This window comes from Cornus florida, unplaced genomic scaffold (assembly GCF_030987335.1).
Source record: "Cornus florida cultivar Cherokee Brave unplaced genomic scaffold, ASM3098733v1 CherokeeBrave_3.0.0_Hap2_Chr08, whole genome shotgun sequence".
Taxonomy (NCBI): Eukaryota; Viridiplantae; Streptophyta; class Magnoliopsida; order Cornales; family Cornaceae; genus Cornus; species Cornus florida.
Window position 1 is genome coordinate 65,885,169 of NW_026775578.1, and position 27,595 is coordinate 65,912,763.

Genomic DNA, 27,595 nt, shown 5'->3' on the forward strand with positions numbered 1-27,595 from the left:
ATTGCTAGTCCCTTAGCAATGAAACAAAGTAAAAGCAATAACTATGAAAATTAAAAACTGGATAACTCCTTTTTCGTAGGGAACACGGTTGCATTTAGCATATGCAACAAGTCTTTTAAGAGCTAATTGAGTAAAAAAAAAGGAGGAGGCAAGTCGAAATAGGAAATTGTTGTCTACTCTTTAGAGTGAAAGCCGTCTTACTTAGTCAAATTTGCTGAAAATAATTTTATGTTGATACTTTTAGATTAAATATGATTTAGATAGTTGGTCAATGTGATTTGATTAAAATTTGATGAGGTTGGATTTCACACACACACACATGAACTTGCTAGGCAAATTTCTAAATCTTTATAAAAATTGCAAGTTGAATTTCATGTTATGATTGTATGCTTGAGAATTGATTTGATTGAATAATTTGTGATGTCTAAAAATTTTTTGTTTTTAAATTCTCTTAAATTCTTCAAAAAAAATTGGATCTCATGTATGCTTGAGATTCATGGAACTTGTTATCACATAATTTTTATTCAAATATCATAAAAATAAAAATAAAAATTTGTAAAATGAAAAAAAAAAAAAATCCAAAAAGATTTTCCTTTTAGTTTTTTATTAGGAATTTTCATTTTTGATTAGATGGGGATATCATGTGTGTGATTTTAAGCATGATTGATTATCTTTATTTTGTGGATGGAGCATGTGTTATCTTAGATACTTGTCTTTAGTTCCATTACTACTATATATCATGTTGTTGTGCTTCTTACTATATCTTATACATGGATGATATTTTTGTCTCTTTTCATGTCAATTCTCTCTTATTATTTCTTTTCCTTCCTTATTAAGCTTTATTTGTCAATTTGTAACAAAAAAGGGGAAAAATATGCATATTTGAGGGGGAGAGACTTAAGGGAGACACATATACATTGATATATTTATATTAATATATGTTTTTTTATCTTTCTTGATTAAGCTTCACGGGTAGCTTTATTGAGCTAATGTGCAAATTATAGGTTCAAGACGCTACAAGTGTTGAAGCTTCATGTAATTCAAGAAAAATTCTGCGTTTTATTTATTTGACAATCATTGTAATTTGCTTTTTCTACTTGGGTAGATTACATGTTTTTAGGGTTTTGTCACTAAATTGCCAAAGGGGGAGATTGTGAGATATATATATATTTTGGGAAGATTGTGAGATATATATATATTGTAATTGGCTAATTCTGTTATCGAAACAAGTCTGATTAAGTTGTAAAATTAATTTCATTCAAAATTTCAAGATTGAAGATCGGATGTGGATTTGAAGAATTTCAAGTGTTCATGCTCTAATATAGTCCAAGGTGATTAAAACAATGCTTTAGAAAGGTATGTCAGTGTGTGAGAACACTTGGGAAGTTTTAAAAGTTTGAAATTTTTAGGAAGTTTACATTCTGCCCATCTTAAACTGGTAGGAGAATATTCGAACAGGTTCAACTCGAACCGGTAGAAAAATCAAGGTGCAGGTTCAACTTTTGAAGCCTAGTAATTTTTCTATTCTATCCAATGGGAACCGGTCGCCAATCATGAAGGATTCTTCACTGCCCATCTTGAACCGGTAGCCAATTCCTGAACCGGTTCAAGGCTTCAAATTTACTTTGGTAACTTTAGTTTCCCAATCTGTTTCAATTCCTTTTTGGTCCAGACTTCCTTCTAAAAACCTATGCACGAATTTCACTTGGTTTCTAAGTATTCTTAGGTCTTCCAAACTACTGTTAATGCCTCTTTCATTTAACATTGAGGTATGACTTTGAGAAACGAAAATTCATTATTTTGAGAGATATTGTAAGAAAATCAAATTTGATTTTTCTGATTTTATTGTTGAGAGAACACACATAATTAAACACAAGAGTAATTTAGTTGTATTGTTCTCTATCTAATGGGAATTGAAGCATAATTGAAGATTCAGAGATTCCGAAAAGCAGATCTGTTTCTTTTACACAAAATTTAAATTTGAAGAAAAGTGGTGATGCGATCATACTTTAAAGGGGTCAAAGCATTCATGGAGTATTGTTTGATCTACCAGCAATCATTCTATAGAGATTAAGAGTAAGTCTAAGGTCGAGAGCTATTGGACAAGGGAGTTGTAAAGTCAGGGATTGTCAGCAATTGGTATTTGGTAGAGCGATAATATGTGAGCCTGAGTCAAAATTCAATATACTTTGCTTCAAACATAGTGGATCGTTTTACTCTAGACGATATAGTCCACTAGGTTTTTCCTAAAACGATTGGTTGATTTCCACTAATTGGGTTTTCCTTCTACAAAATCCTGGTATCATCTCTTAAAATTTTATATACTTTACTTGCACTTTATTTTTTATTTTTACTTTATGAATTTGATTTTAATTTTATTTTAATAAAATTAAAATTAAAATTAAATTAAATAAAAGAGCAAGTAAAACTTATTGACTATCCCTTTAAATTATTTTTAATACAAACTTTTATATCTTATTTCGGTGCACAATTCACCTCGTCATGAAAGCTCTCTTGATAGCTCCTTACTCGAAAGTAAACGAGTCAATACAAGAAGTGGGCTATAAAGTCGTATTCAAAGGGTAACATTAACCTGTCATTTGTCATTATGAGGTCCTCGCCATGTCACTGATGTTGCAAATTGTCTGGGACCTCTGGGTAAAGATGCCTCTTTCGAAACTTTCGAAGTGTACTACATTATCCAAGTATCTAGTTGTCATGAAAAAGATGTGAATATATCCTACCACAACTTCTCCTGTGTATTTATTTCTGCAACATGAATATCTGCTATACCACTTAATAACTGAACAAGTTCTTGTATATGACAATTAACTAAGTTAGGTTTACGGAAATTATAAGCTATTTTTTTTTAACTATGAGATTGTGAAGGATTATAGAGATGTTCTTTTCTTCTTTCTTTTGCCATCTTAATTTTTAGCAATTGTACCATATTACAACACCCCTTTACTAATGTTGTTACAGAGTAAGAAATGAGTAATGTTCAGGTTGCCTTCTGCAAGGTCTGCTTAAATTTGGTGCAAAACTTAATTGAGGTACAGCTTTAGTTGGAGCAGTTGTAATAATATTAGTATCATCTGAACAACATTACAAGAAGCTAAGGAAGAAAAGCATTACAATTGAGAAAAATGATTGAGCTATTGGGGCTCTTCACAAAAGATATGTTTATTATGGCACCATACAGATACATGTTGAACACCTAGTAACACTATTTTATATTGGAGGCAACCATGTGATTACAATTGGGCTTCTTACCCTGTGCACTCCATCTTTCCATATCAAAGATCCAGACTCAGGCGCTGTTTGCCGAGATTTTGTCATGAATGTAACCTTGTAAGACAGTTTCTGCTGCTTTCTGGTGAAATGAAGTTTTGCGGGCTCAACCGTCACGAAAGCACCTTTGAATGGCGAGACTACGACATGGTAATTTGAAATGGGGGACCCGACATTGGTGACAGTTCTGTGAAGGGTGATGACTGTGGTGTTTGTGTCTTCTGGGAACACGGTTGAGATGGCTGGGTAGTTCAAGTCCCCTGGATTGGCTAGAGAGTGTCGGCAAGACCTGTTGGAGAACTTACCAAAAACTTCCAGCTGTGCTGGAGTTAAGTTTTGGGTGCACAGGAATTCGAAGTAATCTTGTGCCTGGATGTCGTAAATCAAACCCGGGTCGAGTGCTTTCAATGGGCTTATGTGCCCTGCACCGTGGTCATATGGGGTCGAAGGTGTACCTGTTGAGGCATCTTTCAGTGGCTTATAGCTGTTGTCGTGAACGTAAGCTGTTGTCATCAATGCGGATTTTATTGCTGCCGGACTCCATTCTGGGTGCCTGCTCTTTAGCAATGCAGCAATTCCACTCACATGTGGGCAGGACATCGAAGTCCCGGACAATATATTGAAATTCACTCTCCGGTGATCCGTTTGCAAACTCGATGGACCCAAATCACCAGTCCAAGCTGCAAGAATGTTCACTCCTGGTGCCACCAGATCTGGCTTCAAAATCTCCAACGTGAGGAGATTAGGTCCTCTGGATGAAAATGCTGCCACCACCGGAGACGGTCGAATTCCCAACCTAGTTCCAGAAAATGCAAGAGTTGCTGTTGCTTTTGCATTTGTCATGGCATAATGCTTGATTGCTTTGCCTTCTGTTTCTCCGACAGCGACTGCCGGAAGAAGGTGGCAATCCGCAACCAGCTCCTCTCCATTGGCGTCAGTGTTTGACAAAATCATGCCTACTCCACCCGCATCTTTCACCACCTGACCCTTTTGAACTCGAGGACTAATGCCACGGTCGCAGATCACAATCTTGCCAGCAACAACGTGTGGATCCAAGGTTCCCTCCAAGCACAATGAATTTGGATCAATGCTGCTGGAATTACTCCCTGTATAAACCAGTGGATATTGCTTTTTCTTCGACAAGTTCATTCGGCCTTTGTAGAGTGAAACTCCAGCCATGGTTTTGCCAGTCCCCAGCTTAACCGTAGCTGGAAAATCTCTATCCATTGTGCTGGCTCCAACCGTGGTAATCCATGGCGATACATTTGTAAGGCTGATTGGATCAGGGCCACCATTTCCAGCCGAGCAGGAAACAAACACTCCCTTCTCCATTGCTCCAAAAGCCGCTATGGCCAAACTGTCACGATAGTAAGATGAAACTCCACCACCCAAAGAGATGGACAAGACATTGACACCATCGGCGACAGCTTGATCAACGGCAGAGAGTATGTCTGAGCTAAAACACCCACCAACCCAGCAAACCTTATAAGCTGCAATTCTTGCACCAGGGGCCATCCCTCGGGCAGTGCCATAAGCATAGCCCAAAAGGTTCGCATTGCGAACCGGAGCGCCGGCTACGGTTGCTGCAGTATGAGTGCCGTGGCCGTCTTGGTCCCGAGGTGATTTGTACTCATCTTGCTCATTCATTCTACCCGTAGCAGCCTCATACCCGTGGTAGAACACTCTGGCACCAACAATTTTTTTGTTGCAGTGGTGTGTAGCGAATGCTCGGCCCGACTCACACGCGCCTTTCCAGTGAGTTGGAACTGGTGCCATGCCGGTGTCGTTGAAGCTTTGGCTCTCTGGCCAAATCCCTGTATCGAGCACACCCACTACGACATTGTGGTTGGATAGTTTATCGGACCAAACGGTTGTGCTGTCATCATGATCAAGCCCAAGAAAAATTGGACTTCTCGTGGTGTGCAGTTTGTATGAAGTCTCTGGAAATATGGCCATCACACCATGTTGTTGCTCGAGCGTCTCCGATTCTTCTTGGCTTAGTCGAGCTGCAACACCATGGAAGACAGTCTGGTAATTATAAATTATCCTTTCTTCATGTTCGGCAACTTCTTCCTTTTCTGGTTTAGAGACTACTGATTTGATCGTCGATGCGTACCATTCAACATGGTCAGAGAACGTCTCTGGCATAGCTGATTTATCCATTTGGACAATGTAAGTTTTTTTTGTGAATGCGGTGTTTGCAGAGTTGACGAGGTTGAGAAACAGATAGCTTGTTAGAAAGAGAAGCATCCACTTGACTGGAATTCCAGTCATTTTTTGGGTGGGAAAGGAAGAGAGAACTGAAGATGAAGAAGATGAGGATGCAAATGAGAAGTGTATTTTGGGCTGGTTTTCAAGACTTGGCATCAGAGAGGAGGGACCTTTAATCTGTCCTCTTGTGCAGGTAATAAAGATGGTGGTTGTCTCATGAATGTATCAGTTAGATTTGAGAGAGTACCTTGGGTAGTTTACTCCAGCAGTAATTAAGGCAGTGGTGGTGCAAGTTACTGGTTATGGTCATAGTATGCCATTCAAATTCCGTGGCCTATGTTACATGGACTATGTTATATGAAGTCGAGTGCGAGCACATGTAGAGTTCAAGCATTGAACGTGCCAGATCTTCAAAGAAAATAGACAATGGTAAAAGTAATTTCTTTATGTAAGCATTCAATATGGTTATTTCACTTATTTAAAGTGCACGTTCAATCAAAAGAGTCCTAAGCATTTTGTGTGTCGAGTACAAATACTTTACCTTACCTGCTTTCGAAGACTTCATGTAGCATAGCCAGTGGCCGTAACCATAGCAGATCACCGTCTAGTGGGTCCCAGAGTGCTTAATCAACGGTGGTGAGATGGGTTTCCATGTTGTAAAGATAGTGTGTTACTGTATCTAAATTCATGGGTGCCGGTACAAAGTTGTGATCCAAATACAGAGTTTCTTAAATGCCAATGAGGTGTTTGGTACATGGGAGCTAGCTGTTCATGTGGACCTCTAGTTCACAAGATGCATGTACTCGATCTCCGAGCACCGGTTGATTATGTTATTGAGAAACTTTATGAATACGCCTCGGAATTGGGTTAGCCAAAAAAACAAAAAAAACCTTCCTGCATTGTGTTTATTTATGATTTTGTTTGTTAATTATGGTTGTGTTTGCTTCAATTGAATAATATTGGGATGAATAATATAAATAGTCGGTATAACTGCCGACTAATCACTGCGTGGCACTTTCATATGATGGGCCCTATGTAGGTATTGGAGTATTTGGTTACCCCAACGCCACAAATCGATGGTAGGAGTCGTCGGATAAGAGTGTATGAGTTTGGGAGAAATTCTTATATGGATCGGGCACTTTCATATGGCGGGGCCCATGCAGGCTAGGGAAAAAATTTTATATAGTCCGGGCACTTTCATATTGTGGGGCCCATGCAGGCCTCCGATTGTCACAAATGAATAGTAAGAGTCAGTTCAGATAAGACAGTGTGAGATAGGGAAAAAATTTTACATGATTCAAGAAAACATAATTACATGCAATTATGTATGTGATCATTTTTTGAGTTCGCCCTTGTGCTGCCAATTTTTTGGTGTTCGGTACATGGGAGCTAGCTGTTCATGTGGACCTCTTGCTCACAAGATGCATATACCCAATCTCTGAGTTGGGTTAGCGAAAAAAAAACTTCCTGCATTGTATTTATTTATGATTTTGTTTGTTAATTATGGTTCTGTTTGCTTCAATTGAGTGGTATTGGGATGAATAAAATAAATTGTCGTATGACCGCAGACTACTCACAGTGACTTGCTTCACACTTTCATATGGTGGGGCCTCTGTAGGCCATGGAGTATTCGGTTACCCGACGATCACAAATGAATGGTAGGAGTCGTCCGGGTAAGAGTGAGTTAAATAAAAATTTTTATATGGTCCGAGCACTTTCATATGGTGGGGCTCATGTAGGCTTTGGAGTATTCGGTTACCCGACTGTCACAAATGAATGGCACGAGTCGTTCAGATAAGACCGTGTGTAAGTTAGGGAGAAATTTTTACATGATCCGAGAAAACAAAGTTACATGCAATTATGTATGCAATAATTTTTTGAGTTCGTCTTGTGTGATTGGTCTCCTGTGAATGGCTGGGACAATGCAATAATTTCTCGGGTTTATATACGAATCTCACTCTCCACTTGTAGCTGTGCCACTAGTATGCATAGTTGAGATGAGTGAGACTGGCACATCTGCCTATTTCTTGAAAACTGGCAGGCACTTATTTCCTTCATTGAGGATAAGCTCCAATATGGTACCATAAGTTTCTGCATTCTTTTAGTTCTTCAAAGTACAAGACTAATTGTAACTCTTCAATGTCATTTACTACTGATTGATTTGAGTCTGGAAATTAAATGAGAAATTTATGAATGGTTGAGGCTTTATTAAAGCTAGTTTGTTAACTGTTGAGCAAACGATTCAAAATTTGTCCAGATTTGTAATCAATTTTTGTTTCTATCAATTACTCTTTAGCTCGAGTTTGAGTTTCAAATTGGTTAGATCAGTGTGTTTATGGACATGAAATGCTCTTGCTGTTGTTTTCACATAATGAATTGTGAGTGGCTTGATTCCCTTTAGGTTCTGATACCATTGAAAAATATATACCATTTTTCCATTTCTTTTAGGGAAAAGATTTTTAAAGCCTTGAGACATTAAAGATCAAGTAGTGTTTGGGGCAATGGTGTGTTGACACATAAGCAAATATGTCGATTTTACATCAATATTTTGATGCATTTGTGTGGGAAACTAGAGTCTCACACAAATGGATCAAGCGGACAAAACATACTCAAACATACTCACTCTATTGTTTGTTTGGTTGATTTGACCATTGGATTGTATGGTTGTTCTTAAGCCGCAAAATCCTTTTTTAGTTGTAGAAAAATCTTTTCTTTAAGGGATGTACAATTTTTTGTTTTGGTTCTCTTATTGATGTGATTTTGCATTATATGATTCGATTCATCCAAATGTATGATGGCTTTTGTTAAGGAATGCTAATGCACCTTGATTTACTTCATCTTATAATTACTAGCTTTTGAAGCATTGGAAAGTAAAAGTTCAGACTTCTTTTCACACTCTCAAAAGGGGTTATTTATTTATGTATATATGTTTTTTTTTGGGCAAGCGTATTTCAAAATTTTATGACACTAAGTGCTTGTTTAAAAATGTTATAATATTATTTTTCTGATATTGGTATTTAAAATTGAGCCCATATCATATTTGAAACGATTAATATTGGTTTAGAATAGTTCATAACATATTAGATTTTTTGGCCAAAATTCATATCACCAAATTGATAATATTGTGTGTTTTGATACTGTAGCGGAGGAATTAAAACAAATTTTTGAATTTCCAAAACAAATTTTCGTTACTAAATATGGTTTCAATTTCTACCCGAAACACTCCTACAAAAAAACAGTTGGTTTGATATTGACAAGAAACATAACGCCTAAAACACATCGCATGCCAAACAGGCCCTAAGTGCCGATTTGGCAATCGTTTCTGATTCGTATTTTGTGCTTTTGCTAGTGTACTATAGTGAATCAAAAATACGAAACATGTTTAGTAACATTTGTTGTCATTTGAATAGTACCAAAATGCTTCCGAAAGAAATGCCAAAATCGGAAGCATAAAATTAATGTTTTTGGTTGCTTCGCACTGTAACAAAAAAATATTTTTTTATCAAACATGCTTTCATATTTTTGCTTTTAAAAGTCTTACAACAAATTTACATTACCAAACAAGATTCGAAATAGTGTTGAACAAATTCTAAAGTAGAAATATTATTTCTATTTCGAGTCAAAGTTAAAGCACAAAGTAAAATCTATTGTTGAATGGACCTAAATAAGTTATATACTAGTATGGATTACGGTAGAGAGAAAATGAAACCAAAACAAAAAATGTGATTCAAATTTTTGTGAGAAAGGTGAAGAGAGAATACAATTTATTTCAAGCATCATTAATATAACATTGAGTATAAAACAGTGATAAAATTGAGTATAAAACATCATATATATATATATATATATAAAGGAAATTAGAAATAATATTTACATTCCACTCTCAAACCTATTTTTATAAACAGAATGATGTAATTGTTCATAAAAAAAACATATCTAAAAATTTTATTACAAAAAGTATTACTGCACTTCAGTTCTTGTCATTTCTTTTATTTACAAACTTGTGAATTACAAATGAACAAAAAAAAAATACTATAATTGCAAAACTGATTTTCCAATATCATGTCATGCACAAATACATTGAGGGATAAGAAAAATTGCTTCATAAAAAATAATTTTTGCAACCATAAAAAAGATAAAAATAAAAATAAAAATCAATATTTGTTTCTATGAATTACTCTTTAGCTCAAGTTTGAGTTTCAAATTGGTTAGATCAGTGTGTTTATGGACATGAAATCCTCTTGCTGTTGTTTTCACATAATGAATTGTGAGGGGCTTGATTCCCTATAGGTTCTGATACCATTGAAAAATATGTACCATTTTTCCATTTCTTTTAGGGAAAAGATTTTTAAAGCCTAGAGACATTAAAGACCAAGTAGTGTTCCGGGCTATGGTGTGCGGACATATAAACAAGTATGTCGATTTTATATCAATATCAATCACTTGTTATTTATATGTCAACATGCGATTTGCGGATCAATAATCCAGAACTACTTAATAATTTTTTCAAATACACAATATTTTGATGCCTGTGTGGGACCTACTAGAGTTTCACACAAATGGATCAGGCGGACAAAACATACTCAAACATACTCACTCTATTGTTTGTTTGGTTGATTTGACCATTGGATTGTTTGGTTGTTCTTAAGTAGCAAAATCCTTTTTTAGTTGTAGAAAAATCTTTTCTTTAAGGGATGTACAATTTTTTGTTTTGGTTCTCTTATTGATGTGATTTTGCATTATATGATTCGATTCATCCAAATGTACATGATGGCTTTTGTTAAGGAATGCTAATGCACCTTGATTTACTTCATCTTATAATTGCAAGCTTTTGAAGCATTGGAAAGGAAAAGTTCAGACTTCTTTTCACGCACTCTCAAAAGGGGTCATTTATTTATGTATATATGTTTTTTTTGAGCAAGCGTATTTCAAAATTTGATGACATTAAGGACCTATTTAGAAAGTGTTATAATATTATTTTTTTAATATTGGTATTTAAATTTGAGTTCATATCATATTTGGAACAATTAATATTTGTTTAGAATAATTCATAACATATTAGATTTTTTGGTCAAAATTCATATCACCAAATTAGAGATATTGTGTGTTTCGATACTGTAGCGGAGGAACTAAAGCAAATTTTTGAATTCCCCAAAACAAATTTTCGTTACTAAATATGATTTCGATTTCTACCCAAAATACTCTTACAAAAAAAACGATTGTTTTGATATTGACAAAAAAAACATAAAACTTAAAACACATCGCATACCAAACGGCAAATCGTTTCTGCTTCTTATTTTTTGCCCTTGCTAGTGTATTGTAGTGAAACAAAAACACGAAATATGTTTAGTAACATTTGCTGTCATTTGAATAGTACCGAAACGCTTCCTAAAGAAAGGCCAAAATTAGAAGCATAAAATTAATGTTTTTAGTTGCTTCGCTCTATAGCAAAAAAACATTTTTTACCAAACACGCTTTCGTATTTTTGTTTTTAAAAGTCTTGTAACAAATTTACGTTATCAAACAAGATTCAGAATAGTGTTTAATAGATTCTAAAGTAAAAATATTATTTCTGTTTCGGGTCAAAGTAAAAGCACAAAGTAAAATCGATTGTTGAATGGGCCTGAATAAGTTATATACTAGTATGAATTATGGTAGAGAGAAAATGAAACAAAAACAAAAAATGTGATTCAAATTTTTGTGGGAAAGGTGAAGAGAGAATACAATTTATTTCAACCATCATTAATATAACATTGAGTATAAAACAGTGATAAAATTGAGTATAAAACATCACACACACACACATATAAAGGAAATTAGAAATAATATTTACATTCCACTCTCAAACCTATTTTTATAAACAGAATGTTGTAATTGTTCATAGAAAAACATATCTAAAAATTATATTACAAAAAATATTACTGCACTTCAGTTCTTGTCATTTCTTTTATTTACAAACTTGTGAATTAAAAAAATTAAAAAATAAAATAAAATAAAATAAAAACTATAATTGCAAAACTGATTTTCCAATATCATGTCAAGCACAAATACATTGAGGGATAAGAAAAATGGCTTCATAAAAAATAATTTTTGCACCCATAAAAAAGATAAAAATAAAAATAAAAATAAGGGTAAAGTATAAATTTGCCAAAAGGACACACAGATGAAACTTATTTGTTTTTTGGACAAAAAAAAAACCCTCAAGTTTGATACAACTACTAAAGACACCCTAATGGTAATAAATTGATATTTTTACACTTTGACGTTTATATTGACCAATTTGAATATTGATATGACCTTTCTAACCTCATACCCATAACTTATTTCCTTCTCTGCTCTTTGTTCTCTCTTCCTCCGCCCCAACACCACACACACACACACAATGTCACACAGATTCTTGGAGGATGTCACAAGGGCAACAAATTTCCAGTATGCCAACCATCAATAGATAGCACTATCTCCCAAATCATAGGGCGTACAAAATTGGTGGCCATATGTAAGTAAACTAGTGAAACACAATTTATACACATACACAAACATACATATACAGATACATATATCTATACACACCCACACACATATATATATATGTGTATATACATATATATATATATATACAGACACACAAGGCGGCGATGATGGAGTTCATCATCACCGCCCACGCGCTCGACACACTCCTGCGGGTAGATCTAACTCGCGTTGAACGCGCCTGCGTGCTCCTTCTTTAGTCTATTTCCTGGTGCCGTTAACCCCTCGCAAATCATCACCAACTCTCTGTCCTCACCGCTACTTTATACTGTCCGCTGTAGATCTCTAGAGCCACCACCGAGGTCTCAGACACATCAAGGTGGCCACGGTGGGAGAAGGTGGTAGTGGAGAGAGAGAGAATGGGTGGAGGTTGCAGTGTACAGGAGAATTGATTGGCGTGGAAGTTGCGGTGGAGAGAGAGAAGGGTGGAGGTTGCGGTGGACATAAGGTGGCCATAGTGGGAGGAGGTGGTAGTGACCATGGTGATTGTAGGATTGATTAGGTGCTAAAGGTAATTTGATCATTTAAATATTTTAATATTTTATAATTAAAATTAATAAAATAAAAAAAAGTAAAATAAACTTTTTACATGTTTAAGGCTCCGTTTGTATAATAAATTTTATAAAAAGTATAATTGTCTATAAATAGACAAATTTTAATTTGCATATCCGTATCCCAAATTACGTTGTACTTTTCCTTAAAAATAAAAAAAAAATAAAAAAAAGCCAGTGGAGCCAAGAGATGAAAAGTTCCATCGAAGAAAACATCAACAGTGCCATCACTATCACCGTGTCCTTTTTCGTGCTGGCAGTGGGTCCTACCAATTGAGAGTGAGCCTGCAGCAGTAATGACCCAATGGGTAAAACATCTCTATATACTAGTATGTGTTTATATATATACATTAATTGTATCTCTCTCTCATTTACTGTTCTCTGCAGCGATTGAACGCCCAATCAACCGTTTATTACTACCAGCATTCAAAGCAATCGCCACCTTTAAAGGCCCCCCATCTTCTCTTGTTGGAGTTTCTGTTGGGTACACAATACTTATAAGTAATTATGTGGACTCTTTATAATTTAATAATTTAATGAATATTATAATTAAATTTATATGTAAGATTTAATTAAATAAAATAATCAAGTGAGTTATGATCCAAAATCATTAATAAAACTTCGTACGTATATCAACTTTAACTCCAATAATGCTATTTAAAGTGAATAATTACATGGAATAGTCCTATTTAATTAATTGTAACCATCACATGTTCAAAAGTTTAATAGGATTCCAACTATGATAACTCCGTAAAGTTATTATTATTATTAATTTTTTTTTTTTTTACATATGAGATATCTCCGCACCAATAAAATTGTAAATTTTTTTTTTTTTTATTCTTAGACACAGCTTAATTTCTTATTACAAAAAAAAGAAATAAAAAAAAAAAGAAAAAACCTTTTAAAAGTACTCTGCAGTATTAAAAAAGAGTATCACACACTGCGTTACATGAGGAATAACTGTCATTTTAATCATTAAAATTATATGTGGAATGCAATAATAGAATAATGAAGTACAAATATCACATTCTTATAGTTAATAGAAAACACAACTAATATGACTTATGAGTTATGATTAGTGTGATGATGAAAATTCATATTATTAAGGATGATTGATGAGCGCTGAAAAGTACACTTTTAAGTTCCTTAAACTTAAGTATTTTATGACCTTTATCTATCTTATTTTTTCGTTTTAGACTAATTTTGTATTATTTTTCTTTTTAGGTCAATAAAGTTAAAATGAACTAAAAATAGTTTCTTAAGGCCTTTTTGGAGTCAAACTAAGTCTTGGAGAGGATTCGGAGCAAAAGGAGGCTGATTTGGAGCAAAAAGAGGCTGATCCTGAAAAGCTGTCAAGTGAGATCGATCAGATCGATCGAAAATCAAAGTTGGATCGATTAAACATTGCTGGCAGCGAGTTATCTTATTCCGTGCGCACCCAAAAGTCCACCTCTCACATAGTACGGGATTAGATATTTTTGGGGCTATATTCCTAACTTAGTGACTAAGAAAAGGACTTTCTATATAAAGGGAAGTAACCCATTTGTAAAAGAGCTTTTTATCTTTTTATTTTTACATTGTAATTTTTATTTCTCTCTCTAGAAAAGTTAGAGATTAGGGTTAGAAGAAAAGAGGGAAGAGGAGGCACATCTCAAGATCCATCTCTAGACCACTCTCTCTCTCCATCTCTAGAGCTTCAAAGAAGAAGAAGAAGAAGATGGAGCCATGTTTGGAGCTTGATTCCATGACCACATCCACCTCCTCCATGATTGACTAGATCTATACTTAGGGCTTGGATGAGCCCTAAGTCTTGTGTAATCTAAGCCCTTGTATTTCTATTTTTAGGGATTTATATATATTGTTGTGAATAGTGTTCTAACCTTGTGAATTTAATGAATCTTGGTATATTTTTATGATTTCTATGGTTTAATTCTTTCTATTAATTCTCTAGTTTATTTACATGTCTATGTGTGATTAAATTGGGAATTATTTCTTACATGATTCATATGGATTAATTCTTTCTATTGATTCTCTATTTGATTACATGTTGTCTTATATGTGATTATTTGGGAATTGATCTCTACACTAGTTTTTCTATATTAATTGTATGTCTATGTGTAGTTGATTGAGAATCTAGTGATGGCTAGACATGGGTTTTCATTGAATAGGTTTGTCAATTAATTTGATGGTTTATACTTATACTTGATGGGTTGTTCTACAATTTAATTCATGCTTGTAGGTAGGTAGACAATCTATGCTTGCTTAGATATTTCATGGCTTATTATTGCAAATTCTATGATTCTCTAGATTGATGTGTGCTACAATTGCTGCTACTTAGATGGGTCATGCTTAAAATTGATGGGTTGTGCTACACTTAGTTTAGGTAGACAATTTATACATAAATTAGATGGTCCATGCTTAATATTGCAAATTTCATGATTCTCTAGATTGATGTGTGCTACAATTGTTGCTATTTAAATGGGTCATACTTAAAATTGATCGGTTGTGCTACACTTAGTTTAGGTAGACAATTCATACATAAATTAGATGGTCCATGCTTAATATTGTAATTGGTAGCCCATTTTGTTCACAACAATGTATTCCCCATTAATGGAAAGTAAGTGGTTAATTATACGAGCTTAGTGGTGATTCCAACACCCTAAGTCCTCTCTTCATATCTCTTAAATTCCTATCTCTAATTAGTTTTATTTCACTTTCATTTTAATTAATTGTTTTCTAGTTTAATCAACCAATCTCTATTTTTTGCAATCTTGTGATATGCTAGAGTTGAAGTTAAATTCTAACACGTATAATCCCTTGGGACGATCCCTACTCACTCTTGCTACTTTAGTAGTAGTGTTGGTAGTGGTTTTTATAAATTTAAACTTGACCCAAAAGGCTTTTCTTGAACCGCATATTCACTACATTATTTTGGCGTATATCAAGCAGCCTCATCAAATTTTGGTGCCGTTGCCGGGGATTAATGATTTTGTTGGAATTATATTAGACAATAGTGTTCATTTGATTGCTTCTATTTTTATTTTATTTTCCATTATATATTCTTTTCTCTTGTTCTTATTATTATTTGTTCAATTAGGTACTTGACTACAAGGAAAACAAACTTTGGAACTTGAAGCAATAATTGGAGCTTAAAGCTAATATTAAAATTTGAAGTTGCTTCAGGACCGTTGTGAGCAATTCTTGGAACTCTTGTATTTTAATTGTTTCACTTCTTTGAATGCTTGTGATAGCCCTTGTTGAGGCTTATTCTATTGTTTTATTTTAAGTCCAAGCATAGGCCCTTGTGGACGCCAATTTTTTTCTTGTATTTGGATTTTGATTGTGAATGGAGGAATTGTTTGATCCAAGTTTGGGGGAAAATTATATCCTTTCACCTTAGACTCCTCCATCATATTTTAATCCCTATGAGATTGAGTCCAATTCATTTCATGTATCATCTTATTATGGACTTGATCACTCATTTAATCCTTCTTATGACTACTACCCTTCCCCACCATTTTATGAACAACCAAATCCACCACCTTCTAGGTACTCACTCGGATTTGAAGAAAAAGTATTACCTTTACTTGATGTGCATATTTCACAAACTCTACTTATTAATTCTCATTCTCAAACTTTAGCCAATCTTGAAGCTCAAGTTAAGCAAATTGTAAGTACTCTTTCTCATCAAGAGGAGAAGGAAGAGGCAAATGAAAAAATGGCAAGAACTTCAATGTATATAGATGAGGATGATAAGAGTGAAGAGGATGAAACAAGTGAGCTAATACCTATCACTCTATCTTGTATAGAGGAGGAAATGGCAAGTGAGTTAGTGGCTAATCCAATAGAGCATAACATGATTAATGAGGACTTTCTTTGTTTTGATTATGATTTTATCTCAGATATTGCTACTCTAGAGAGTGAGGAGATGTTGACTACACTTGAGGTAGGAGAGAAGGAGGAGGAACTCGTAGAAGAGGGCCTTCCTTCTATTATCTCCAATGACCCTCTTGAGGAATGCCTTTTTGAAATGTATAAAAATTGTGGTGTTGACCTTGAAAGCTGCAAAAATAAAATAAACTCTCTAATGGACACCTTAGCTAACTTGGAAGGTTAGGAAATGGTTATTTTTGAGGAAGAGAAGAGGGATGAAGAGAAGGTGTTTCTTGATATTCTAAATGAGTCTTTGAAAGACATTGACTTGCCAATTCACATAGGAAGTGATTTTTTGAATACACTTCAAAAGCACAAAAATGAGGCAAGGCTAACCATGATTGATTTTGTTTTTAAGACCGTAGATGAAAGGAACTATATTATCTCTTTCATTTCTTTTCAAGTCATTCTTTGGGAGGATGATTTCATTATCATAAGTGGGACATTAAATAAGAAAAGTGAAAAGAGGGTCAATAAAGATATTTCATATCCAGTTTTTGATTCTTTTGATTAGTGAGTTGGCTCAACGTCATGCTAGAGACGTTAAACACTAGTATTCGTAGAGTTTCAAAACTCTATTCCTCCCTCATTTCTTTTTATTTTTATTTTTCGTTCTTGTGTACATTCTTCCATTCATTTTTCAATCTCTATTTTTGTTACCATCATTGGGGCTTAGCATAGGGTTTTCTGCACTTTCATGTTGAAAATTGAGCATTTTGTATAAGTTCGATCGATCTCAAATGAGAGTTCGATCGATCGAACTTCATTCCTACAACAAACCTGCATCCAAATCACTCTATGTCTCATCGATCCAAGAAAATCTTCAGATCTCAATTCTCATTTAAATCGATCAGAAGACCTTCGATCGATCCAAACATCAAGTTTGATTGATCTGTAGTTTCAATACTTAAAAAAATTTTGAGCCTGCATCAACTTGCATATTTCAGCTCTCTGTCAGATCGATTGAAAACATTCCTAGATCAATCTAAAGTTCTTCGATCGATCCAACTTCATTATTGGATCGATCGAGATTCCGTACTTAGAAAAATTTTCAAAGCACTGCAAATTTCATACTCTTAATCCTATCGTGCGAGCATAGATCGATCACAGCTTTGCCCTTTTGACTTTTTGACTTTTTCCTTTTTCTATTTTTATTTTATTTTATTTCCTTTTATCTTATTTTATTTTATTTTTGAAAACTCCAAAAAGATTTTTATTTTATTTTATTTTCATTTTTACTTTCAAGATTTATTTTTATGTCAAACTTTTTTTTTTTTAAAAAAAAAAATCCCAAAAATATTTTTCTTTTATTTTATTTAATTTTATTTCCTTTTATCTTATTTCCAAAAAAAATCCAAAAATATTTTTTTTAACTTTAATTTTTAATTTTTCTTAATTTTTAATTTTAATTTCGAAAAAAAAAAAAATTTGCATTTTTTATTTCCTTGCATTTTTTTTTCTTCTTGCATTGTTATTTACTTGCCTTTTTATTTTTGTTTGTGTACATATTTGTTTTATTTAAAAAAAAAAAAACGGTTTTTCAATGTAGCATTCCGTCTTTACTAGAAACGTTAAACTTAGCACCCACATGACACATTGTGTCATTTATCCCTTGTATCATACATGTTCATTTTTATTTTTATTTCTTTATTTTCTTCCATTTTGTTTCATTGTACATACTTTCAAAAAAAAAAAAAAAAAAAAAAAAAATTGCATTCTTTATTTTATTGCATTTTCATTTATTGCATTTTTATTTCTTTACATTTTATTATGTGTGTGTGTAAATACTTGTTATGTCATAAAAAAAATAAAAAAATAAAAAAAATAAAATGAAAAAAAAAAGTAAGAAAATTTTGTATATACTTGCATTGTACATATTGATTTTTTATTTCTTACATTGTATATATTATTTCATTACATTTTACCTTCTTTATTTTTCTTTTTATATTTTGTTTATACATTTTATTCTTTGTTTTTCTTACATTTTGTATATACTTGTTTTCCTTAAATGAAAAATATAAAAAGATTTACCATTGTGCCCTTATGGGTAGTCATGCATACTTTATGCTTTAGGTAGGGCTTGATCTCATATCTTTTTTTCACCTTGTGCTATATTGCCTTAGAATGCTTGATTATTCTTATCCCATTTGATATTTGATGTGAGTTTGCTAGTGTGGTTATTAAAGTAGGTTGTTGATTCCAAGTTTAGGGGAGATGTCTTTCAAATTGGATCATTGCCGGACTTCATGTTTTCACCACCATGATATACTCTTTCCATCTTTTCCATTGTTCTCATTGCACATTGAGGACAATATGCGGTTTAAGTTTGTGGGTAAGGTGTCTTGTTGCATTCTACTTAAAGTTGAGTTTTAATTGCATAATTGAGATTTGGGATTGATGCTAATTATAATTTTGATCTTTTGAAGACTATATTACTTAAAATTTAAAAATTGCTTGACTTGAGAGTCCAATACTCCTTGTATACCTTGTGGATGCCATTTATGAGTAAATTTTTCGAAAGATTGATATCTTGCTTGCATTTGTGGTCCACGTCATCCTGATTTTGTGATTGTTTTGAGATTCACTCTAGGATTCTACACTAACACAAGTGCACACTAGTATTCATTTGTGGGGTACATGCTTTGTTGATTATTGAATTGGTTATATCCCAATTAGGCTAGTAATGCATTGAAAGATTTCATTCTTAATAAAGGTGGATAACAACCCCCTTTCACTAAGTAGCCGGGATTCTAGCCTCATCAAGTACTGAACTTCTCGAGCCGAAAGATGGAGGGCCCAAACTCTAGGTTAATAATTGAACTTGCTTTTAAAAAAAGAAAAAAAAGAAAAAGAAAAAGAAAAAAGAAGTTGCAAAAGTAATAAAAAGTGAGACTTCTCCCAAAAGGTGAGAAATGAGAAATGATTAGATGGAGGTTGTCTTGATTTGTAGCCTAGTTGATTTGAGCTTGTAAGTCCGTAGGGGTGTTTGAACACCTAGTGCCCTAAAGCCGTTTGGTTTAGGAGTCATTGGCCTAACGCTCGACCTCATGAATCGCTAGAAAACTTAAGAAATCAACACATTGCACTATGTTTCCATCTTTGATCCTTCATAAAAAAATAAAAATAAAAATAAAAAATCGAGTGAAAAGAATAAGCGCACCTAAAACAATAAGTTTTAATAAAAGGTCCACTTTTTATCTTGATGATCGATACTAAATTTGTGTACTAGTTTGAGGGTAAGGATGTGATTAATTCTTTTATTGGCTAAGATAGCAACACATTGATGCCGGATGACTCAAAATGGATTCTAGAGTTGTTTTGATTTGCATGATCATTTTCTTGATGTGTGGAGGACCATATTTGCTTATTTGATGTTGAGATTTTGGGAGATTGCTTGGAAAGAGTTGAAAAATTGCATACTTGAGGTAGTTTTCTCCCAATGCTTGTTTGCAATATTGGTGTCTCTTTAGAAAGAATGAGCTTAATGTTTGTGGGTATCATTTATGGAAATCCTTGCGAGACTTCATTCGTCTACTAGGGGTAACCTAGGGGTTTAAAAGACTTGTTGCATATGCTAAGTGCAATCGTGTTCCCAACGAAAGTAGTGTTATCCTTTTATTGCTTTTTAGTTATAGTTGTTTAGTTGTTCATTTCATTTCTTTACTTCGTAGTTCATTGCTAGGGACTAGCAATATTTAAGTTTAGGGGTGTGATGAGTACTGAAAAGTACACTTTCAAACTCCTTAAACTTGAGTATTCTAGAACCTTTATTTATCTTATTTTCCCGTTTTAGACTAATTTTGTATTATTTTCCTTTTTAGGCCAATAAAGCTAAAATGGACTAAAAATGGTTTCTTAAGGCCTTTTTGGAGTTAAACTAAGTCTTGGAGAGGATTCGGAGCAAAAGGAGGCTGATTTGGAGCAAAAAGAGGTTGGTCCTGAAAAGCTGTCAAGTGAGATCAATCGTGAGATGAATCGTGAGATCGATTAGAAAAGTGAGATCGATCAAAGTTGGATCGATCGAAAATCAAAGTTGGATTGATTGAACTTTTGCTGAAAGTTGGATCGATCGAAAATCAAAGTTGGATCGATCGAACATTGCTGACAGCGAGCTGTCTTATTCCGTGTGCACCCAAAAGTCCACCTATCAAATAGTATGGGATTAGATATTTTTGGGGCTATATTCCTAACTTAGTGACTAAGAAAAGGACCTTCTATATAAAGGGAAGTGACCCATTTGTAAAAGAGCTTTTTATCTTTTTATTTTTACATTGTAATTTTTATTTCTCTCTTTAGAAAAGTCAGAGATTAGGGTTAGAAGAAAAGAGGGAAGTGGAGGCACATCTTAAGATCCATCTCTAGACCACTCTCTCTCCCATCTCTAGAGCTTCAAAGAAGAAGAAGAAGAAGAGGAAGAAGAAGATGGAGCCATGTTTGAAGCTTGATTCCATGACCACATCCACATCCTCCATAATTGACTAGATCTATATTTAGGGCTTGGATGAGCCCTAAGTCTTGTGTAATTTAAGCCTTTGTATTTCTATTTTTGGGAATTTATATTTATTATTGTGATTAGTGTTCTAGCCTTGTGAATTTAATGAATCTTGGTATATTTCTATGATTTCTATGGTTTAATTCTTCCTATTAATTCTCTAGTTTATTTGCATGTCTATGTGTGATTAAATTGGGAATTATTTCTTACATGATTCATATGGATTGATTCTTTCTATTGATTCTCTATTTGATTACATGTTGTCTTATATGTGATTATTTGAGAATTGATCTCTACACTAGTTATTCTATATTAATTGCATGTCTATGTGTAGTTGATTGAGAATCTAGTGATGGCTAGACATGGGTTTTCATTGAATGGGTTTGTCAATTAATTTGATGGTTTATACTTATGCTTGATGGGTTGTTCTACAATTTAATTCGTGCTTGTAGGTAGGTAGACAATCTATGCTTACTTAGATATTTCATGGCTTATTATTGCAAATTCCATGATTCTCTAGATTGATGTGTGTTACAATTGTTGCTACTTAGATGGGTCATGCTTAAAATTGATAGGTTGTGCTACACTTAGTTTAGGTAGACAATTCATACATAAATTAGATGGTCCATGTTTAATATTGTAATTGGTAATCGCATTTTGTTCACAACAATGTATTCCCCATTAATGGAAAATAAGTAGTTAATTACACGAGTTTAGTGGTGATTCCAATACCCTAAGTCCTCTCTTCATATATCTTAAATCGTTATCTCTAATTAGTTTTATTTCACTTTCATTTTAATTAATTGTTTTCTAGTTTAATTAACCAATCTCTATCTTTTACAATTTTGTGATACGATAGAGTTGAAGTTAAATTTCAACACGTATAATCTTTTGGGACGATCTTTACTCACTTTTGCTACTTTAGTAATAGTGTTGGTAGTAGTTTTTATAAATTTAAACTTAACCCAAATTTTTTTTCTTAAATCACATATTCACTACATTATTTTGACGTATATAAAGCGACCTCCTCAATTATAAGCCAAATTCAAGTTTAAAGTTGGTCACTATCTGGTGCGATACTTTACCAACTACAAATAAATCAACCTCATGTGGAAATGACTTTTAAGTAAATTTAAAGTAATTTACAGTGACACCTCACGAAATTTGCTCTATTGACACACAAATAAAAGTAATCTTGTTTTTAAAGAATGACATTCCTAGTCAGATTTTGGATTCAAAATAAATCAGTTCTAAAACTGTATAAAAAGTTTTATTTGACCTTCATTATTTTATTAATTTATTTATATAAAATATCATAACACTTAAATGTCCAAATTGTCCTTCTGTCTATGCGTTTACATATTTTTCTCTCAGCGAAACCCTCGCAAATCTCACCTCTACCTTCTCTAAGAGGAAATAATTGGTGCTTGAAGAGTGAAAATTAGGTTTCTCTTAAAAAAAAAAAAAAAAAAAAAAACACTAAATTGTACTTAAATTGGTGACACTGGTTGTTCTTGGTTTAGTGTTGACTAGGAGCAGTGATGAGAGCTTGAAAAGGTTGGTCGACATACAACAATGCCAAGATATTGAATTTGAGTCGCTTATTCAATTGGGTACTGATTTTAGTTTGAGAGTGTTTTAATTTAGGAATTTGGTTTTCATATGATATTGAATTTGGGTCTCTTGATTACGTAATTGGGTACTGATTTTTAATTTCGGAGAGTGAGAGAGGGGGTAGACTGTTAGATCTACAAAACTTCATAGTTCATGCCCAACTATCTCACTGTTTGAAACTTTGTGTATGTAGATTGCTCTGTTTCCAGAAAATACTGGATGAAATTTGCAGTCTTTTTCTTAGGTTCCATTTGTTATATTTTTTTTAAAAAATATTTTTTTTTTTCAGGTAAAATATTTTTTTTTTTTTTTTTAATATTTGACAAAGGTTTATATTGAAGTTGAAGTTGAATCTATGGGACAGAGTATGTAAAATTACTTATCGAAAATTAATGAATAAGTTATTTTTGTTAAATTTTAATTTTTTTTTCGTAAATATTTTATGACAACCAAATATTAACAAATAAAAAAATATTTTTAAAAAATATTTTATATCCAAATAAACGGTAGCTCAGTAAATTTGTATATGTAGATTGCCCTGCTTTCAGAAAAGATATTTGTGTTGATTGGATCACTTTTTTGCAGTTTGTGTAATATTTTTTCTCTTTTATTGGATTAGAGAAAAACTATTTATTTTTGTTTCGACTTGGTTTGGATTTATGCATGATTGAGACCACTCAATGATGCAATTGATTTTTTGTTTCTCCATTTTTAGATAAGGTACTATATTAGTGTCTATCCTGATATTTACCCATAGCCACCCAAAATATCCAATTTAGCTTGGCTAGAAATCATTTGAATCTTACACAAGGTCCAACCACCTCAATCAACCTAAAGCGATGTTTAAATATTTGTTTCGATTTATTTTTGCCAGACCTAGTAAATTAAGGTCGAAAATCACACGATTCTATAATGTTAAGCTAATCAATCGTTTAATTAATTATTATATAATGATTAATGCAATTGCTGGTGTTTATTATGTTTAATTTGCTTATGTTAGTGACTCAAACACTGGATAAGTATGTCGCATCAAATTCGAACACTTAGGATTCGTTTGGTATACGTTTTGTTTTAGGCGTTTTATTTTTGGCTAAAATAAAAACAGTGTTTTTGACGTATGACTACTAACTAAGAAAAAAAAAAAAAAAATACTCCACTCAACAGACGACCATCAAAGCATACAATATCTATTTTTTTTCTTCTCTCGGAAACCAAAGTGATTGGAAGCATAAAAAAGGTGAAAAATATATATATACTCCTTATGTTACCACATCATTGCTCTTGTTTTTTGTTGTAAAATGTGAGATATATATTTTGTAATTGGCTAATTTCGTTGTCAAAATAAGTCCGATCGAGTTATAATTTTTCAATTCAAAATTTTGAAGGAGGCTGAACCGGTTTAAGAATTCGTGAGATTCTTTACTGGCCACCTTGAACCGGTTCAACCCCTCTGAATCAGTTCAAGGTCTCCTAGCAGCACTTGGATTTTAGTTTCCTTTTCGCTGAAAGTTTTCTTTTTGATTCCAACTTTTATAATGACTCGATTATTTTCCTTCATTTCATTTTTCTCAAATTTTACGGATAATTTTTTTTTTTTTTTTTTCCGTTTAATTTTCTTTTCTGAGTTTTGTTTCTCGACGCTTAGTGTTGTCTCGAGTGCTCAATAACTTCCTTTAAGGATCGAGTCATTTCCATATTTTCACTTTTTGGATACTATTCACTTTTCGTCCTTTTCCCTATTTCTTCTTTTTCCATATTTTGTCTTTTCCCCATTTGTCACTTTTTGGCACAACCTTACTTGTCATGCTCGGAGTTGGTTTTCGACTTCATGTATCTTCATTCTGAGTGGTTTCCACGAAATATGTATCTTTACTTTTGCAGTAAAGTACTCTGGTTGCTCCTGGTGTCCATAGGGGCATGGATGCATAGTTTTTCAGAATCTTTTTCTTTTCTTGGGGTATTTTTCGTAAATATCTTTTGGAGATATTTTATTTCAGGGGTTTTTAAGAAAATATTTTTGGAAGATATTTTCATTCTGGGCCATTAGTGCAGTTTTCACTTTTTGGAAGGGCCATTGTGCAATTAATGAAAGTTATTACTAAATGCCTCGTTTTGAGCCTGGATCCTCGTACGGGATTCATTTTCACTTTTTGTCAAGTCGTGTACTCTTAGAATTTCTTTCTGGTTGTTTTTCTCCAGTTTTAGGGTTTTCAGCCCCCGTTGCCGCCGAACTTGTTTGGGGCATATCTTTCTTCTCGGGACTCAGTTTTCGACGTCGTTTCTTTTGTTATTAATATTTTCTCATTTTGGTTCTTTTTCATTTACGGAGTTTTGCCGTTTGAGTGCATCTGCTCAAATTTCACTTTTCTGGACCCGGCGGGGCCCTTTCAGGGCACTTTTTGAGATTTCTATAAATAGGTTGCCCTAAATTTTAAAATCAGATTTTTAGACCTTCTTCCTCCTCTTGGCCAGCAGCTATGGGAGCCCAAGGGGCTGCCTTCACTCTTTTTTCTCCTCCACTTAATTTCCTTGGTAGAAAGTCTTCGATCTTAACATTTATCGTAAGCCTCATCGTGCTCTACCTTTCCCCCTTATTAGAATCCGTTTTTGGCCATTTTTTGAGTTCGGGTTTGAGGCCAAGCTAGGATTTTGGAATGTCCACTTTGGAGTTTTATGATCACCGTGTTGTCCCCGACATAACTTAGGAGTATTGTCGGATTCGGAGCACTTTTCTTTCGGTGGGGATTTGAGATTTCATCTCAAATGGAGATAGGGGATGTTATAGGTTTATATTTTTGTTGTCTTGCATGCTATTGATGCTTATACAACTTGTATGCATGCTTTTGTTCATAATCTAGAATTTAATTTAATTTAATTAATTTCTATATTTAAGATTTAATTCACATGATGATATTCAACTTAGAATTAAATTGTGGCATGCTAGTAAATTAGGCTTTGGTATGTTTGTTAACATATATTAAAATTGGAGTATTTGATAAAGTATTGCAACTTTTATTTAATATTTTTCTTTTGTGAAAGATTAATTCCCATGGTCATACCTTGTATGAAATTAACTTGTGATAGGGTATTAAATTAAGTCTTGGCATACTCTTTAACATATTTTAATTTTGGAGCATTTGGATAAGTTTGAAAATTTAGAGATTTTAATTAAAAGGATTAATTAAAATCTATTTAATGGTTCCATTGGTTTAATTAAGTTTTTAACTTGATATTTGTGATGGGAATGACTTGTACACTAGCATATATTAATTTGGGGCCATTTGAAGTTGTTTTAGGAGTTAGAGATTTAATTATCATGTTTTAATTAAATTATATCTTATTGTTTCAATGAACTAATTAAGTTTTGATTTTGGTATATGTAATGACCATGCTGTATTATTTAACATGTGTTAATTAGGGATCATTTAGTTAAGAATTGAAACCTAAGGGAATTAATTAATTAATTTGCTTAATTTCTGTTTCTATTGCATTAATGATATAATCATGTATTTGACATTAATAGTATGTTTAAAACATGATTTTGGACTTGTATTAGATTCATAAGTTTATGATTTCAATGTTGAGATATTTTGTTATAGCGTGTAACGAATCGCACATTGAAGATTCGACATTTGTCATACTTTAGTAGTTGTGAACTTAGAGCATGTATTATATGAGTTTCTAAATTTGGTTGTGCATGGTAGACAGTTAATATCTTGTATATACATATTGATATATACGTTGTAGCACAACTTGTTGATTTTGGAAACTTGCGGATGTCATTGTTTGACTACGCCTAGGACATGGTTCTAGTACGGGGGATTGTCCCTCTACAGTCTAGTGCGCACATAGGGAGGTTTACCATGGGCTAGTAACCCTAAAGTAACTACGGTGTCGATTTGATCCGGCGTGACGTCCAAGTATCCACTTTGGTTGATTTCGCATTTCATTTCAAGTTGATAACTAGATTATATTATAACTTATTATTCTTTAATTGGTTTTCTTGTTCTAAGTTTCAAGATGTTAACTTAGAGGAATTATGCCTTATGCGTTGTATTGGAAGTTCCAATGTTGGTTAAATTGCATCGATATCATGATTTGTGTTTTGATGTTCAAATGTAACTTAGGAATGATCTTATAGATTCATTGGGACATAGACGTTAGGTGGCATGAACCACTTTAGTTGTTTTTGTATTTTTAGATTTCAAGTCGATACTTTGGTAATCTATATCTTGTTGCTTTGTATAACATGTTTCCATGTGTTTGAATTGCATGAACAATGTGATTATGCCAGAAATGATCTAGGGTAGCTTAGGATGCTCCCTGAGTCTTATCTTGAAATAGACGTTAGGTGGCATGACCCATTTTGAATTGTTTCATGTTAGTCTAAGAATCTGAAAGAAATCGAGTCTATGCATGCTCATTCTCTACGAGTAAACTTGTTTAGTCACCCCGAAGTTACTGGGGGATTTGTTCAGGTACAAGGACTTGGTTCGTGATGCTTATTGCTCCTTGGATGGCTTGTAGATTTCAAGTTTCCATTTCATGCAAATGTTAGCATGGAATGCCATTTTGTAGCCTTATTTGTCAAATGAGTATATTTGATTCTAAACTTGTAATGTGTGCCTAAGCACACTTTTTGATTCTCATTTTATGTATATGATATAAGGCTAAGGGCCAAATTTTATTTGAAGTTCATGTTTATTCATAATAGTTGTATTTTGCCTTTAATGAGAATATATGAAAAAGCATGCGTTTTAGTATGTAATTTTGCACCGGAGTGTGCTTTATGTATGAAATTCATTATTTAGCATTCATTTACCATGTATGAGGTGTGGCCAAGGGCCAAACACCATTTTGTTTTCACTTTTGTATTCTTGTTTCACATATTGCATTTTTGGGCTAAAATAGTAAAATTTGAGCCTTTAAGGGTTCATTTTCAAATCGGGTGGCGTAAAGTGTGTTCCGGCATGTC

General features: G+C 33.4%; 1 protein-coding gene across 1 annotated transcript; it reads right to left on the reverse strand.

Moving 5' to 3' along the window:
* Positions 1-3,048: 3,048 nt before the first annotated feature.
* Positions 3,049-5,793, reverse strand: LOC132271917 (subtilisin-like protease SBT1.3). Its single transcript, XM_059773425.1, has one exon. The coding sequence runs from the start codon at positions 5,656-5,658 to the stop codon at positions 3,232-3,234; it is 2,427 nt and encodes an 808-aa protein (XP_059629408.1). The 5' UTR covers positions 5,659-5,793; the 3' UTR covers positions 3,049-3,231.
* Between the last annotated feature and the right edge of the window lie 21,802 nt (positions 5,794-27,595).

Excerpts from the sequence above, each read along its gene's own strand:
- LOC132271917 (XM_059773425.1), bottom strand. The coding sequence starts at position 5,658 with ATGCCAAGTCTTGAAAACCAGCCCAAAATACACTTCTCATTTGCATCC.